Source organism: Rhododendron vialii, chromosome 12a (genome assembly GCF_030253575.1).
Source record: "Rhododendron vialii isolate Sample 1 chromosome 12a, ASM3025357v1".
Taxonomy (NCBI): Eukaryota; Viridiplantae; Streptophyta; class Magnoliopsida; order Ericales; family Ericaceae; genus Rhododendron; species Rhododendron vialii.
The window spans coordinates 4,434,261-4,451,825 of record NC_080568.1 but is presented as its reverse complement, the minus strand read 5'-3'; the positions used below and the strand labels follow the sequence as shown (position 1 = coordinate 4,451,825).

The 17,565-nt window shown below is 36.6% G+C and overlaps 1 protein-coding gene and 1 long non-coding RNA gene across 2 annotated transcripts in view; both read right to left on the bottom strand.

Annotated features, from left to right (window-relative positions):
• Window positions 1-17,565, bottom strand: part of LOC131311069 (uncharacterized) — a 91,373-nt gene that overhangs the window by 45,001 nt on the left and 28,807 nt on the right. The window lies entirely within an intron of this gene.
• LOC131311063 (ALBINO3-like protein 1, chloroplastic) lies at window positions 9,265-16,800 on the bottom strand. Its single transcript, XM_058338382.1, has 11 exons — window positions 16,350-16,800; window positions 14,040-14,150; window positions 13,795-13,869; window positions 13,529-13,589; window positions 13,362-13,435; window positions 13,153-13,257; window positions 12,658-12,765; window positions 11,657-11,760; window positions 11,296-11,499; window positions 10,790-11,153; window positions 9,265-9,693 (listed from the first exon to the last, which is right to left on the bottom strand). Exons 1-11 carry the CDS (start codon window positions 16,677-16,679, stop codon window positions 9,616-9,618), a joined length of 1,614 nt encoding a protein of 537 aa, XP_058194365.1. The 5' UTR covers window positions 16,680-16,800; the 3' UTR covers window positions 9,265-9,615.

Genomic DNA, 17,565 nt, shown 5'->3' with positions numbered 1-17,565 from the left:
CGGGAGAGTTAAAGCTCCAAGCACCGTGTGCGACAAGTAGGTTAAAACTCCGACCATCACACGATCAAAAAGGGTAATAGCTTTAAGGTTTGGCCGGAAATAAGAGATTAAGTCTTTCCTCACTAAATCATGATCAAGTTATAGTTAAACCATTAAAACTACTAACGCATGGGATAGAGATCACCCCATGACCAAGCCTAAGTGACTACTCACACATACTTAAAGAACAAGGAATAAAGCTAAAAAGAGACGTGAGATTCAACCCATAAAAACGGAAATAAACTTGATATTAAGAAGGATCTAGTTCGTAGCTACAATAGTAACACTTGACAAAATAACAAACAAACTAAACTTACTTGAGTTCTTGAGGAATTATACTTGAAAAGAGCTTAAAAGCTATGGAGGAAATCCTAAAGAGAAAAATAGACTTAAAGCATAAAGTTACCTATATGGTCATCCCTCTCATAAAAGACATACAAGCCTATTTATATGGCTCTAAAATCAGCCTTACAAAAGACCAAAAGGTCCACAAAATATTCAAACAATATGCCATAAGTGAAAACTTTCGATAAATGGAAAAGTGGCAAAAAGTCAGCAAAAATCTAGACTAAGGGCTTTGATATTGATACCTCAAAACTGAGGTATCGATTCCTACGGGCTTGTTCAGTTTTTGAGTAATTTTAGGTGATTGGTATCGATACCTATGAAAATTGGTATCGATACCCAGGCCATTAAGGCAGATTTTGCTTGGCTAAACTTCGCTGGCTCACTTCGAACACTCCTCGAACTCGGATTTAGGTGTTATTTGGACCGTTGGAAAGCTTGTCAAGTCTACTTTTTAACCCAAGTGGTTTGGATCAAAAATAATTTGTACATCAAAAGATATGACAATTTTACCCTCAATTGGTCCAAAGATGAGTTGCTTTGGAAAAATTCTCACACCTCCTTCAATTCCTTTGACCCTTGGGCTATCCGAGCAACCTTCAAATCATCTTTTCATGACTTTTCGGACACCACAACGGGGTGACACGTGGCCTTGGGCACTTGGTTGCACCCAGAGCGAACACGCCTTATTTATACGAATTGCCTGAAATATACAAAAACCTACCTTACATGCAATATCGCATAAAACACTAACTTTATAAACATAAATACAATAAAACTAAGGACTTAAGTACCAAGAATATACATTATTGGGTGCTTATCAATATTCAGTATCAGTACGTATATATACACATTTCGTATTGCCTATCTAGATCGATGGATAGTGGAAGAGGCCAATTTTTTACTAAAACAATAATTTCACATAATCTAAAATCCATTGTCTAATAGGAATACAAATTGACAATATTATCTAACTCAAAAAGATCCAAAATTATGATGTATCTTCTTAGTAAGTAATAAACTTTTTTCAAGGCTCAAAATCAGGTTTCGATTTTTCTTAACTTGCTGCAAAAAATTAACCAGGCTTCTCTTCTTTTCAAAAAAAAAAACAGCCTTCCCTTTTTAATAAAAATCAAAAGAGAGCTTTCTCCAATGCGTCAATCACGTGTTTCTTTGTAATATAGAAAATTAAAAAATCTGAAATGAAGCAAAGTGTTCGAGGCAACAGAAATTTCTTTAGCTTTTTTCCCAATGAATTGATGCTGTGTTGCTTGGTAATGTGTTATTCATAGGCCATATAGGGGCATCTTGGTAAGTTAACGTCTAGTCCGGAGATCTTCTTAATCTCAGGACTAATAGTTCCACCCCTTCCCTTAGGATTGTTTTGTCCCAAGCTTGAAGTATCAATAACTAGTCCGGTGAGGACTAATAGTCCCGGGACTAAAAATAACACAAACATGAAATTATGAAAAGTGAGGAGATTAATAGTCCAATTCCACCCTTAATTCCCCCAATCAAACAGGGCCTTGATGTCAGTGGTTACTGAACATTGTAAAAACTAATGAATTTTCTTTGTTAAAGCAGTTAGTTACATGGGCCCATTATCCCTCAAATTCCCTTGTTAAAAAACACAAAAAATCTTCACTAGATATCCTTTGTTAAAAGGAATCATGCATAATAGTTTACTAACCTTAAGTAGGGCACAAATTAGTACTTTTTTGATAATCAAACCACTACTGTTCATTGTCCACTGAATAATATTGGTCTACATTTGAATTGTACATATTTTTTTGAACCAAAATTGTGTATATTTAACTTGTTTGTTTCTCGTTTTAAATTTAGATAATTAATTTGGCTTTGTCCAAAATATTTGTAATGAACTCTATTATGTAAGTGCCGTTAGGCCGTTAATATATCTTCTCCTTTTTGTCAAATAATAATATTAATAACAACAACATCATGTGAAAAGTGCATGGACTATTACTCACATTTTACTTGTGGTCAGACGTAATGCTAAAACTGAAAATTGTGGGGCAAAGAAGAAAATGACTTTCCATCGCCCAGGAATCCAAGAAGTGAAATCTCATTGGAAATTATATCATGGAGACCTCCTTTGTCGGTCAAGGATTTATAAAGAGATTCGGGGAAAAAGAAAATTGGGGAAAAAGAGGTAGTAGTATACCATATCAATGTGGTTTTATAACTCAGGCATCCGAGCCAGCTCGCGTGCACATCGATTAATTTTGGGGATCCAAACCCACTGTCCACTTGCGGGGAGCCCGATTAAAGCCGGAGGCCCTAAAGAAGTTGATAATACCTTGGAGGTTTTGAATCTAAAAGATCTTAGGATGAAGAAACCTTTAAATCCCAGACCTTGACCACGAGACCAATCCATTTCGGTTCATATGGATGTGGCTTTTAGACTTTCACCAATGGCTTGGACCTAACTTCATGTGAAGTATAGGCCACATCACCATGCCATTATTAGGAGAACCCAATGCAGAGGTTACCCAACATTACTATTTGGGGTAAAACAAAATCGTAAGGGTAGACAATTTTTTTTGAAAGGCAAAAGATAATTTTATTATTCTTTGAAATTATTACAAAGATTAAAAGGATCCTGCGAAAGAGGCATCACAATAAGAGGTATGCATCCCAACAATGTTGGCACCCAAACCTTTGACAATCATATGTCAAACAAGGCCCAAGAAAAGGAAAGAAAACGGTTAATAAGAAATCAACCGAATTGAGTACACAAATTGAAGGAGGAGGATTGTGCGTTAGGTAGCTGACAGTCAGCACGTAAAAAGCCCGTCAGATCTTTATGACATGAATCCAAATATGATAACGAGACATGCTAGGGCGTCCCCTTTATGGCCCTTGACATAGATCGATCAATGGAGGAAAAATGATTCATGTAGCCGACCCCAAGTGATTGAGACTTACGGCTCGGTTTGGTTTATTAGGGAACGCATTCGATTGTGTTTAGCACAATCATTTCCTAGGTTCCATATGGCTGGCTTCATGTTGGGTGATGCAATCTCTGGTAATTGTGGGTTATAGATAGGTTAATTAGAGTACTGTCACAAAACCTCATTATCATGAGTTCAGACACAATTAAGACACCGACAATGATGCAATTATCACAAAGGTTCGGAATTAATTATAGTTCCCAAACAAAGTGTCGCAACAAACATTTGTGGAGGTTGCGATTTAGACTGGGGCCAATTCAGATACTGATAATAATTTAGTTGAAGTAAACAGAGGTTCTAGAGTTGAAATCAGCCAGACCATGACTCGAGGGATGATAAGAGCTCGTACTATTTGGCCGAACACTGCGATAGTGTGGAGCTATGGATTCGAGTCATAGAAAGCAACTTCTTATACCGAAAACCTCTTGCGGATTTTGCTAAATACAGAAGCCTTGTGTACTGAGTACGACCTATTATTTGAGAACCATTTACAAGTATTTAATTGGCCACCAATATGAAAGGTCTCTCTTATAATATATGTTCACAACAATTAATAATTGGCAACTTTAGGTCAGCCTTGGCCAAACTTTATTTGTTCCAGATCTGCACATGCAGTTGTTGTCAAGAACAAATTACTATCTTGTCATAGATAACTTCATAGTTTAGTAACTTATTTATGTGATTCAATTCACACCCTTTTAACCTTGTAAGTGAATACACTTGAAAGCACTTTGAAAGCACTGATCTTCTAAGGTGAACAATTGAGGAAATATCAACATTGGTTTACCCTGAAAAATACGGTTGGCTTCTCTGGTAAAAGAGCTATTCTGATGTCATCGGCGTAGTGGTAGTCATTTAGCAATGAAGGGTCTCAAGAAGCCTTTAGTCTAGATTCAATTCTCTCATGTGTGCTATCAAATACTGTGTTGGGCTAAACCGTACCAAATTTTGCCTTAGTTGGTTGGCCCCACTCTAGTGAGCAGTTGGATTGGTCTTCCTAATTAGTCGGTCTATTAGACTTGATACCGAATAATAAAGAAAAAGAAAAAGAGTATAACCCGCTAGCTCCACTTTTTACCGTAAGTGCTAGAACTACGCACAAACATGTACACATTTGTACAAATACTCACAATTGACAGGCTACCCACACAAAGTAGTGTGAATCCCTCACCCTGTTTGTGTGTGGCAAAAGTGTTTCCCTCCCTTTATTCGCCTACCAAGTAAAAGAATAAGAAAAAAAAAACTTATTAATTAGATGAATAAATTTAGTAAAATCACTCAATCAGATCACCTTGTCAAGTTTTGATGTTCCAATTGGGATGATGTGAATCCAAGGCCATGGGCTGAGACAATTTTTGAGGCAGTAGGTGTGGCAAATAATAGAGTGCAGAATATTATATTGTATTAATCTCATTCAAATGGAACGGAGTCAGTTGTCACCCAATCTATGCTAGCATAATGGACACAACTTGTAAATTCCTACCAAGGGCATACTTGTCATTTATTTGCAAAACCTTTTTTTATATCGAGACCAGCTTACGCACCCTTGACTATTCCTTGGGGGACCAATCTCGCCATTCATCAACGGGGGATCCACAATTAAAGCTGGAGCAAGGCTCTATATGAACTCACTCCATCAAATTTGATAACATCTGAAAATTTTCAAACTTGAAACCTCGGGAGGAAGCAAATTCCCTCGAAATCCTAAGTCTTGATCACCATGCCAACTTTTGTAATTTTTAGCAAACCCTGAAGAGGCTAGGGATATTTCATCTTGGTTGTCTGTCGGTTAGTCTCCTAATTTTGAATTAATACTCTGCTTATGAGTTAATTAATACTACCTGCAGCCTTTTTTCTGGGAAGACAAAAGAGATGGACATGGAGTCAACTTCACCATCCATTATCATCTAAACTTATACTAACCCAATCTTAATATAAAATATATTTGAAATTTCTTGAAGTATGAATTAAAACAATATAAAACTATCATGCTAGCTTCCATTCCAAGGCTATATTGTTATTGATTCACTATTTGACCATATATAGTGTCTCCCAATCAAAATATGACAACACCTATAGAAATATAAACACCCCCATTATTTCTAAGAGAGAAATTAACTTATTCATGGCTCCGCACAATCTCACCTGTTCGTTTCGGCAATCAACGGTTGAGATACGTTTTTAAACTATTACCGATAATAAATATTTCTTACTGTTAATAGTTTGTTTTTAATCTGGATCATCCAAAACACTTTCAGACAACCGAGATTGACCTCCGTAAGCTTTATTTACGGGAGGCCCGTTAAAAAGTTTTACTCTATTTCTAATCTTCTTGGGGTATGAACTTTAACATTTTCTTCTTTTTTTGGGCAAACAATCATTCTGGCTTGAACTTCACTTGAAAACTCTGAAATGTGATTTCCTCAAAATTTCATTTCTTTCTTAGAACATTGGCATGCAGAAAATGAACTCTCTTTGCCGCAATTTATTTGCCAATTTTATTCAATTAATCTTTTCAGTGAACACATTAATTCCTCTTCTAAAATTTCTAACTTTTTAAAAATACCCTTTGTGTTATGAAAATTGTTACTTAATTTAAACGAGGAAGGGATCGACATAAGAAAATAGCACAGAGTATGACTCATTAGCTTTTCAGAGTAGACAAATAGATTGGGGCAATTTAAAGTCAAAAAATAGATAAACAAATATATTCTGGCGGAGGGAGTAATTGAAAGTCCTCTTGTGGCCTTTTTCCTCAAATAGAATTTAAGTTATTTAACCAACCACTTGCAATGTGAATAAATAATAAGTCTTTGGGTATTGTTGTGATGATAAGTTATCAGACAGTGTTTGGATCATAAATTAGTCGTCGATGAATTCATGGAGGCAAGAAGGAAGAGTGAGAAAATAAAAGAATATTTTAAATGTTTTTTTATTATTATGAACTCGCTTTATCTTATATGTGTTTTTTCTTCACTCCCTCTATAAATCCCTCCACATATTCACAATCCAAACACATCCTTAGATAGGGGGCGACTATTCGCAGCCCCATGTTTTCTTTCTTAGTTCGTTAAAAAAATTTTCAATTATACTCGACAATTAGTTACCAAAATTGAGATACATTTTCAGCATACAATTATCGAAATATAATATTTTTTTCTACTGCTATTTATCGAAAATGTATGTTCGGCAGTTGTTTACCGAAGATTGAACATATTTTTGACATGTAATTGCCGAAATATAATCTTGTTTTCAAAGCTATTTACCGAAATGTTATGTGTGATTTTCAACAACTATTTACCGAAATGTAGTGGGCTAAGGGAGAAAATACGGGGCTGCGAATAGTCACCTCCTTAGATAAGGCTAACAACATATATACGTAACTTTTGCATGTTACTACAATGCTGGAAATTTGGAGGCACTCCTATATTTTTGATTAATTGCGTGTTGGCCCAACTAATTGTTAGTCAAAGACAATGGGAAACCCGGCCTAAGCTTCAGAGTCAGCCACCTAATTAGCTGCATTACAAGCAACCCTATTATTCAAATTAACCCAACATTTAAGTACAATATAAACCAACAATTACCCAAAACAGTTGCCATTGGGATCCCGTGATCAATCAAATCACACGCTTGATTAATTAGCTTGGTCTAAGTTAAAAAATATGCTCTCGTCTTACACATTCATATAGAATCACATTTTGTATTTTAATATATAATCGAGGGTGTCTGAATCAATGTAACGCGACTAATTTGTATTCGATTGCCAAAGATGGAATAGATGTGTTAAAAAATTAGAATGCTTGGGGGGAGGGGGGTGTTTGTTTGAGTGTAGCACTCGAAATATAAAGACTTGAAGATTTTTTTTTTTACATTTTTGTTGCTTAATTGGGATGTTTTCCTTTCACTTAAATTTCATACTTCTTCTATTTATGGTTTGGGTTTGGAAATATTCGGAGAAATTCGATCCCATTGGGTGGTGTGTTTAGTTAGTGGTTTGTCCAATATATCCATAGTAAATTGGGCCGGATCAAGACGATAAAGGATCTCCCACTAGGAGATCGGAGATATAATAGAGATCTGATTATTGCAGGGCAAAGTTTCTCGTAAATTGTCCCCACAAGAGTTGCTAGCACTTCAAAGTTTCGAATCTAAAATTTTGGAAGGAACAAATTCCTAAAATTCAGGTCTTAGACTAACAGAAGTTCGTATCAAACCACATTTGGTCGAAAATATTGTCCCAAATCACCGACAGAATAAATTAACATTGGAGAAGCATGTTAGTGGGTCCTGTAATTTTACGTAATCACGTGTTTAGGGGAAGTGCTTAAGCCGTCTTCTTAGAATCACGTTAAGAACCATCAATACGATAACACTGCTTACACAGACAATTTTGCACAAGTTTGTGAATAGATTTTTTGTGGGGCGTATTTTTGGGTCCCACATAAATGATCCAATTTGTTCATTAAGTATTTGATCTAATCTTATAATTTTTCATTTAAGATTTTCTGATTGGATTGGATCATTTGTGTGAAACCCAAAAGTGAGCCCAAAAAAATCTGTACACAAATCTGTGCAAAATTGTCCGTGTCAGAAGCACGACTAGATAGAAAAGAAGAGAATTGCCAAACTTCTGTCTACAATGAGCATCTTTGTTTATGCCAAGATACCTTACACTCCCATATTGACATAAGCTCTGACTTTTCGCAATTGATTAATTAAATGAAATCTTCAATATTTTTTACCTATCCGTTCCATTTTATTTGTCCATTATTTTAATTTTTTTGGTCTCTTTTATGTCTATGGTCTAAGACTAAAGTAAGTCAAAACATCCAATTTGTTTGAATTATTTTACCCTTTTTCTAATTTATTTAAAAATTCAACCTATATCTTTTCACTTTTACGATATCTCTCACCGAGACAAATAGAAAATTTGAATATTTTGACCAAAACTGGACAAAAAATCACTAACAATGAAAAGAAATCACTAACCAAAAAAAAAAGTGAATTTAGGCTAAAACTCGCACTTAATACTCTCTCTCTCTCTCTCTCTCTCTCTCTCTCTCTAAACAAGTATTTATGGATACGTAGTCATCTGCTTTAAGAAATACTACTCTTATGTTTCAAAGATTGCTACACGTTGTTTGGGGGTTCAATCTTACTTTCCTTTTAAGTCATGCAATCCTGTGAAGGAAGGAAGGAAGGAAGGCCGGCCTGAAATTGTTGAAACAAATTAGAGGTTCATATGCAGACGTTAGCCTCCTTTCTTTTTTTGCTATATATATATAGTTTGAGGGAGCTTGTAAACTGCTTCAAGTTATTCAACTGCTAAAGAGAAACTTACCAAATGGGATAAGGTACATGTATTTTCTAGTTACCGAAAGAAACAGTGTACCAAATACTACTACTTGTTTCGGTTGGACAAAAAGGGGTATTGATTAGTGTTTCAATTCTTTCCGCCGGCAGAGGAAACCGCGGGTTTTCCGCCACCGCCGCTAATGGCCCCACCGTGCATTTATTGTAGTAATCTGAACTGTTCATCTTACAGGGCTCGTAGAGTAAGATATCCAAGGCGAAAAATTAGCTTGATCAAATATCGATAGGTATATCAAAAATTAAAATTTGATTTATAAAATGGACGGCCATGGACAGTTTAACTTTAAAAGTATTGACAGAATCATGCCCATCCATTTTATAATCAAAATTGGATCATACCCGTCAATAATTTTAAAGAAACTGTCTTATAAACCAATATTTAATTTTTGATATACCCATCCATGTGTAATCAAGCTAATTTTTTTAACGTGAATATACTATTTTGCGAGTCCTACAAAATGAAATGGTCATATTAAAACAATAAACGCTAGTAAGGCCCACGAAGGCAGTGGTGGAAACCCCAGAGACAGAATTTTGTCCACATTTAAACCCGATTGATTTAACAATATTGTTGGTAAATTCTGTTTCAATAAAAGATAGCTATTCAATTGCAGGAATGCCAGAGGTAAATTTACACGAAATCTCTCCAAAGACTTCACTGACCTCAACTTCCATCTAAACAGACCAAGCAAACAAACAATGCTCCATTTGAACCGCTTGCCGATCCTCCAAAGTTGATTCGATAATTTTGCCAGTGCAAGGAACGGTATCAAGTTGCTAGTATACGCTTTTAACTAATTAGTGTGAGAGTAACTATACCAGCAAATCCCTTCAACTCGAATATCTGATACCAATACTCCAGCTCAGCTTCCGTTTCTGTCGTTCACTCACTTCTGTCCTGCGCCATATCTTCACCAGAAAGTTCGTAATCTGGTTTACCGATGGCAGCAACTGCTTCTTCCTGGATAAAAATAAGATGGTAATGAAACAATCAGAAATTGGTTCTAAATTTTCACGTAGAAAAATCCCATACCCAATAGCCCAACGGAAGAAAGGAAAACTGCTTGCATCGCCAAAGACTACCCCACTGAAGTGAAAAGAAGCAAACTACTTCCAATACAAGTTGCTATACAGATACTATTACTAAAGTTGGGTTCCTATGTGGAATCTAAAAGTATAGTATGAATCGATCCAAGGGAACCAAATCTGGACACTACATGTCCTCAATACTGTAAATGGATTCCACATCCGTCCCGTTGGAATTCATGGACTTGTTCTTTTGCAAAGTGTGGCTTGAGTACAGTCTACCTACCTCACTTGATTTGGCTACTTCAATAGTATCACCGTGAAGTCATATAAAATCAACTACAAGTTCCACTGAACAAAACTATCCAAGTGTAATCCAATTTTCTTCGCAGGCTTGACAATATGTTTTAGTGGCTTGAGTGTGTATCAAAGTGCTATAACGATCAAATGACATGTAAAGGAAAACCAAAACCCAAATATTATCAGCCTATGGAATAGACCAATTGAGATGATTAATCGTAATCATTAACAAGCTCTGAAAGATAATTAAATAACCTAGCGGGGTTAACTTTCCAAATGGCAAAAAGAACAGAATAAATTTACCACAAACTTGAGCTCAAGCAATTTGTCTCCTCATTGCATTACATCTTACTTTCTACAGTGAATCTATTGACTATTATTCTTAACCTCAACATAGGCCGAAGCCATTTGTATAATGTGGGCCATAAGGAACTATTGAGAATTCCCAAACATTTATCGTCCCTTGCGTATAACACAGACGGACAAACCGCCCTAAATTTATGCGGAGGCTTGAGATTCATCTGGTCAGCAGATGTGTTGCGCAGGTCTACAATTTACAACGGGTAGTACAACTCGACAGATCACGGTGTTGTATAAGGACTGAAATGAAAAGGACCAGTGAGAACACCAAAGATGATGCAGCATTAAAACATAGAGAAATTAAACAATGTTATGAATTCAATTCAACTGCCTTTCAAAAAAAAAAAATTCAATTTAACTTGTGAGGGTACCTTATCTGGATTCCCATGGAGACTTTGGTCACCTCTCCCATCCTTGCAATTAGAAGACTGTTCACTGCTTTCCATCTCAAGGATAGTCTTCTGATCTTCCTTTGAGTCCGACATAGAAAGATTGCCATTCACAACATGATTTCCAGTGCTGGATGCATCGTTAATCCCAGTCATAGAATCACCGCTTCCATGACTAGAAACCCTTGTTTCCGCTTCATTTCCACTTTCCCCCTGACCTAAAATGGTTTCTTTCCCATATGCCCCATTTGGTTGAGTCGCATCAACTGCTGCCTCTTCACCTTTATTCTTTTCTTCCTCTCTCTGCTGTCTTCTCTTTTCTTCTTGCTCCTTAATCTTCCTAAATCTGGGAATACCAATAACTCAAGTCCAAAAGCAAAAGTTGCTGTGGCAACATTCTAGTCACACACACACACACACACGCACGCACGCATGCGTATACTGATAGGTAACAATGTAGTCATCATATGAAATCAACAAGAATTAACCTTTCACCAGGACGGGGCCCCTGTGGAGGCAACATTTCTGCTCGGGGTTCCTTTTCGGTGGTGCTGGTTAAAAAGATGGGTGTCTGAACTAGGGGTGGCTCCTCTTCAATGATAGTATCAGTAAGTTTACTCATTGAATTTTCTGCAACCCATGAATTTTTAAGCCATACCTGTTGTGCTGTGCTCAATACTGTATTTGTGAACCTGCACAAATATACTTAAATTCTTATGCATCCGGGACAGTTACAGTTACTAATGGTCAAAGAAGAAGGGGAAAAAAAGGGTTAAACATCTCTGCAATGACAATAGAAGTTCTAAATAACATTCCATAGTTCAATAGCAAGGGGACATAGCTTCTCACCAATAAAGGCTCAGACCAGAAGGAACTAACAGAGCCAAAAAACCGAACAGCAAGGGCAGAAATTTAGTTATTGATTGAGAACTCTTCAAGCTTGGATCATTAGCCTGAAAGTCGAGTGAATAATTAAAAAAATCAAGAGAATGAGAATTTCTTTGCTTAAATCAGCAATTCTTCCCATCTAAAGAAAAAATAATAATAATAGATTATCTTTGACCAAACAAAAAAATAAATTCAACCTCAGAAACTCCAACAGCAAACACTAACAAATTACACATTACTCGATTCAGCTCTAAGCAGTTCACAAAACAATGTAGAGGTTAAGAGAACAAGGAATGACCAAATATGTTCCATGCTATATACACAAGTTGCCTGCATTTCAACCAGCAAACACTAACAATGCATTAAACATTCCTCAGTGTAGCTCCAAGCACAACACTGAACTATGACGAGGTCCAGAGAATAAGGAATGAGCAAATACATTCCATCCTTTAAAGACAGGTTGGCTATGATGCACGGACACGGACACGGGAATTCTAAAAAAATGAGGACACGGACACGGCGGGGGACACGCCACATGTATATTTATTTATTTAATATTTAAGTAATAACAGTTTGACCCCCCAAAATTTGTAAAAAATTCCAGTTTAACTCCCCAAAATTCGTAAAAATTACAGTTTGACCCCCACTGTGTCCCGATCAGTATCCCCCGTATCACCATCGATGTCCCCAGCCATGTCCCCCTTAAAAACTTAAATTAAATTATTGGACACACCACGTGGCGTGTCGGACACATGTCCCATGCGTGTCCCCATGTCCGGACAGGCAGACACTGCGATACGTCAACCTTTAGAGGTGTCAGTGCTTCATAGTAAGTTGGCTGCTCTCTAATCATCTTTCTTGAATTTGGTTAGACAAAGAAAACTGCAATCTTACAAACAATTAACCAAAAGATAGCTGCATTTTTTCAAACAGTAGTTAACCAAGTGGCGCAATTAAATAACCTGTGATGACTGCATGATTCGGACAATGGTGTACTGTGCCAGAACCAGCAGCACCGGCAAGACAAGATATGCCAAGGTATCAGGCCAACCAAGCAGAGGATGACCATCCTGCCAATAAATTTGAAGTTCAACAATTAAAAATTTCCCGTACGGAAAGCAGGAGAGACACCTAACCCTTGTAATACTAAATGATGATCACAAGAGAGGAATAGATTCATTGAAGATTTATTTCTCGTTGACTTACGGTTCCCACCATGTTGCAATATTTGTGGCTAGACTAAGAAAAGACTTAACATGTAAAACTGAATAGAAAGTTATAAATGCAGACGCATGAAATATAAACCACATAATTTCAGTGAAAATTTATTCTTTTCCATTATCAAGCATAATTTCAGTAAAAATCAAACTTTGTGGAATAAGATTTCCATAGAGCCAATAGCTATGCATCTTTAGAAATGCAGGAAGCTAATGATTTAGAATGGTTACAGCACTTACTACAAAAGGAAAAAGCCATGAGATAGCACTGCCACCTTGTCGTGTGGCAATTGCAGTCGGACCAGCCAAGGAGGGTATCCAGAAGAAGCCTTCAGTCAGGAGTCCCTTCCCAATAGAATCATGAGTCAATTAGACAGAGAGATCCTTTGGTAAAAATTAATAGCAAAAGCAACTAAAAGTCATGACTCAAACACCTATTTCCATGTTACCTCATCTGCCACGTTTGCAAGGGCTCTATATATTCCAATCCAGATGGGTACAGTTGCTAGAATCGGCAGGCACCCTGATTCAGAAAAAAAGGCAGTGTTGAGTCATTTTTATATTTCCAATCAAATCACTCCAGAATAAAACCTATGGAAACATTTGTAATATCTACCTCCCAATGGATTAAAGCCAGCTAGTTTATATAACCGATCAGTTTCTAGCTGAATCCTCTCCTGCAATCACATACAAATGTGAGGATCATCACTTGCAAATGCGAGAGCTCATCTCTCACCGCATTTTCCATACCAACTCGGATTCATGGGACAAATAAGGAAACAAAAAATTAAATTCTACATATATGATCCTCGATGCAGGCAGCCGCATTATATTCTACAAAGATGATATTCAACAAAGATAAAGGAAAAGATGAAAGGTAACCTGGTCTCCAGCATACCGTTGCTGAATAACCTTTATTTGAGGTTGTAGTGATCGCATTGCCACTGTAGATTTAATCTGAAAAAAATTATTCAAGATGTCGATACATATCTCTAAAACTCGAATGTCTTCAATTTTGAATTTAGAGAAGTTTCCTAACTAAAGAAAACAGTTTCGACTTATCAGCTTATGGGCAAGAATGAACAATGTAACATTCCATTTGAATTTGGTAAGAGCACAAGACAAACCTGATTTTTTGTTAATGGAAAGGTGGCAACCTTGACGAGTACAGCTAGGAGAATGATTGCAAAACCATAAGCATAAGGAACATGTACAGCAGATAACCCATCCTTCAAAACCTGAAATTCACAGAAATAGTTACTGGCTTAATGCAAACCCATACGACTATGACACGTACCAAATAGTAATGCCAGTTGTAGGACCCTGAACCACTTAAAAGGCAAGATCTCTTAGCATCTGCTTCAAAGCTCAAAAACCAAAATGCTCAAAGCACCTAAAAGGGACTTGACTATGAATAAATTGCTCAATAGAATTGAAAGGTAATTTTGAAATTGAAGATGGTACTCTTCAAGCTTATCAAGCCTGAGAAGTTGAATCATTAAATAATGTCATATATAACACTAATGCTCTCCACGTGTAGTTCGTTAAGGGGCTCTGAAAGAATAACCAATGCTTTGTTTGGATTACTTTTTGAAAAAAAATTCTCAACTCAAAAAATACTCATTACCCCTATTTCCAATAATTACTCACCTCTATATCCGATCATTATTCTCATTTCTCTCTCTATCTCTCTCCAATCATTACCTCTACTTCCAATCATTACTCTCATTTCTCTCTCCACTCATAACCCTACAAAATTTCTCAAAAACTCATCCAAACACAGCACAAGTCTTCAACTCACTGGAGTGAAGGTGGAATTGAATGCTCATTTCCCTGTAGTACCTAAACTCGTCCATTTTTTTCAATGTATCTATGGGAAACATTATTTCCGTAAAGCTATAAATAACCATCTTACAAAATTCATTTGCAAGATCCCCTGACAAAGTTTGACAGTTGTGAAAATGAAATATACGCAACAATCATTTAAAAGTGTCTTCTACATAAGCAAATTGTCTTTTATCCATTGGTCCTCATTCAATTGAGAGATGGGTTCCTCAAAAACTACATAGCAAATATTTTCCTTTTTACTTGAATCAAATACTTACAACTTAGCTAGAATGCTTGGAGTAATGTTATAGCGTTTATTTTCTTCCTTTTCTTTTTGCACAGTAATCATATAGTTTTAAAAGTTAAACAAAACCAAACCCAATCAGATACTCATAACTTACATAGAATGCTTGGGGCATTACTGTAGTGTTTCTCTTTCTTTTGTTTTTTGTTTTTTTGTTTTTTTTTTTGCACTATAATAGTAGTCTTAAAAGTTAAACCAAACCCAACCGAGCGCTTAAGTCCCAATCAGTTGGGGTCGACCACATAAATTCATTTCCTCCATTGAGCTCTATCAAAGATGTTATATTCCATGATGAAGTGAGAGTCCTAGCACCAGTAATTTTTTTAATCGGAATCATGTCACAAGGATCCCATGGCGTTTTTACGTGCTAACTGTGAGCTACTTAAGGCACAGTCTTCCTCCTTTGTGTCAGCTTGGGACTAGCTGTGTGTAGAGCTGCAAACAAGCCGAATCGAGCAGATCCCTAGAATGTTCAAGTTCATTCGTTATGTTTTTAAGCAAAATCGAGCCGAGCTCGAACTCAATGAAAATTTGACGAGTCGAGCTCTAGCCAAGCTTGTCGTGGTATGAGTTGAATTGGAACTTGTTCACGAGCCTTAACGAGTAAAAAATGTTAAGACATTTATGCTCTCATACAGGTGTAGAACCGTAAATAAAATATTTATTTCGTACCTAAATCAGTTCATACATATATAAAATTATATAAACATATTAAAATCCAAGTTTATAGTACTTTTAAAAGTTTATACATTCACAAGTTACAAAATATTCATTATGCATATGTAAAAGTTCATACATATTCAATGTTATATGTGAAATTCTTATGAGTTAAATATAGGGAAAATGACGGCCAATGACGTGTTTTGATAATTAATACCCGCCAAGGATATTTTCAGCATTAACAAATGTTCTTAGCTTGTCTTTGGCAGGTATTAATTATCAAAACACGTCCTGGGCCGTCATTTTCCCTTAAAATATATATACACACACTCTAGGTTTGCGAGCCTAAACGAGCCGAATACTGTCAGGTTCAAATTCGGCTTGTTTATAAAATGAGCCTCAAATTGAGGCTCAGGTTCAATTCAGTTCGTTTAGTACTCGAATTGAACTCAAAGCAGCCTTTATCGAGTCGAACAGAACGGCTCAGTTCATTTGAAGCCCTAGCTTTGTGGTAGACAACACTCAAAGCACGACATACGCGGAGTAAGTGGGGTCAAATTTGCAAATTACGCTTCCAAACCTAACAACCAATAACAAAAACACAAATCCCAGGTAATTGAATGGGGTCAAGCAACCTTTCACATACCTTAAGAACACCTCCCATGTCAATAACAACCCCAGACAACCAATCACCACCCTGTTTCGAGCCCGTAACAGCATCCGAATTCGACGAAACGGCGGCATTCGCAATCGGATAGAGAAACCCATTCGCTCTACCAAACAGGTCCTTAATCAGGCCCTTCGCGCTATCCGGGTCTGGAAACGGTACGTGCCCGAACCCGGACGCGCACAGTGTGCGTCTCTGGTTGGATAAACCCACATTGTGGGTTCGGTGTAGAAGAGGGTTTGTGGGTCTGGTTCGGTTGGGGAAGAGAGAGGGGGGTGAGTTTGGTGCAATTGACAGAAAACTGGACATGTGAGTTGGTGTTCTTGTCGTGCAAACCCAAGAACTATACTGGGTTTCTTTCAGAGTTTTTAACAAAAGGTTGAGGAAACTGAAGAAGGGGAGATGGATGGGTTTTGCCACTTCTGTGTGGGTGGGATCTTTCTAGTCACTCGGCCGTCCAGTTTAGGTGTTTGTGGGCTCTGTGCATCATTCAAAGTTCAAACCGTCTATCTCAATAAGGAAAATTTTCAAAATAGCATCTCATTTTTCACACAAATTATGTATACGTATTTGACTTTTTAATATTATAAAATAAAAAAAACACCTAACCTATTTAGAAACCCATCAATATTTCACCTATCGTTAACTCCCATCCAAAAACAAACGGAGATGCTGACATAGCCTACACTTGGCCATTTGAAAGGAAACCAATATATATTTTGGGAGAAAATCACATTACTCTGCTGATTTCTCCCGCCAAACCCTCCTTTGGGATCATTATAGATTCCACCTACCGCATTCCACTTAACTTTTTTTGTAACTTTAGTTTTGTCTCTATTAGAATTTTTTTTCATATTTGTTAGTTTTGCGCCTCACTTTTTTGATTTTCTAAGTTAAGACAAATTGGAAAAATAAATTTTTTTTTACTTTAACCAAATATTTTGGAAAATAACCACTTTTTAAATTTTGACTTAAAAAGTGGTTGTTTTCTAAAATATTTAGGTAAAAGTAAAAGAAAATTACTTTTCGATTTGTCTTGTTGAGACAAATCAAAGAGTCACAAAAATTTGGCGCAAAATTTACAAACGCGAAAAAGATTCTAATAAGGACAAAACTAAAAGTTATAGAAAAAGTAAAAAAAGTTGTTACCGGAACTCCATCTTACTCAGTCCCAAAATCCTCAAACATTTCCTTC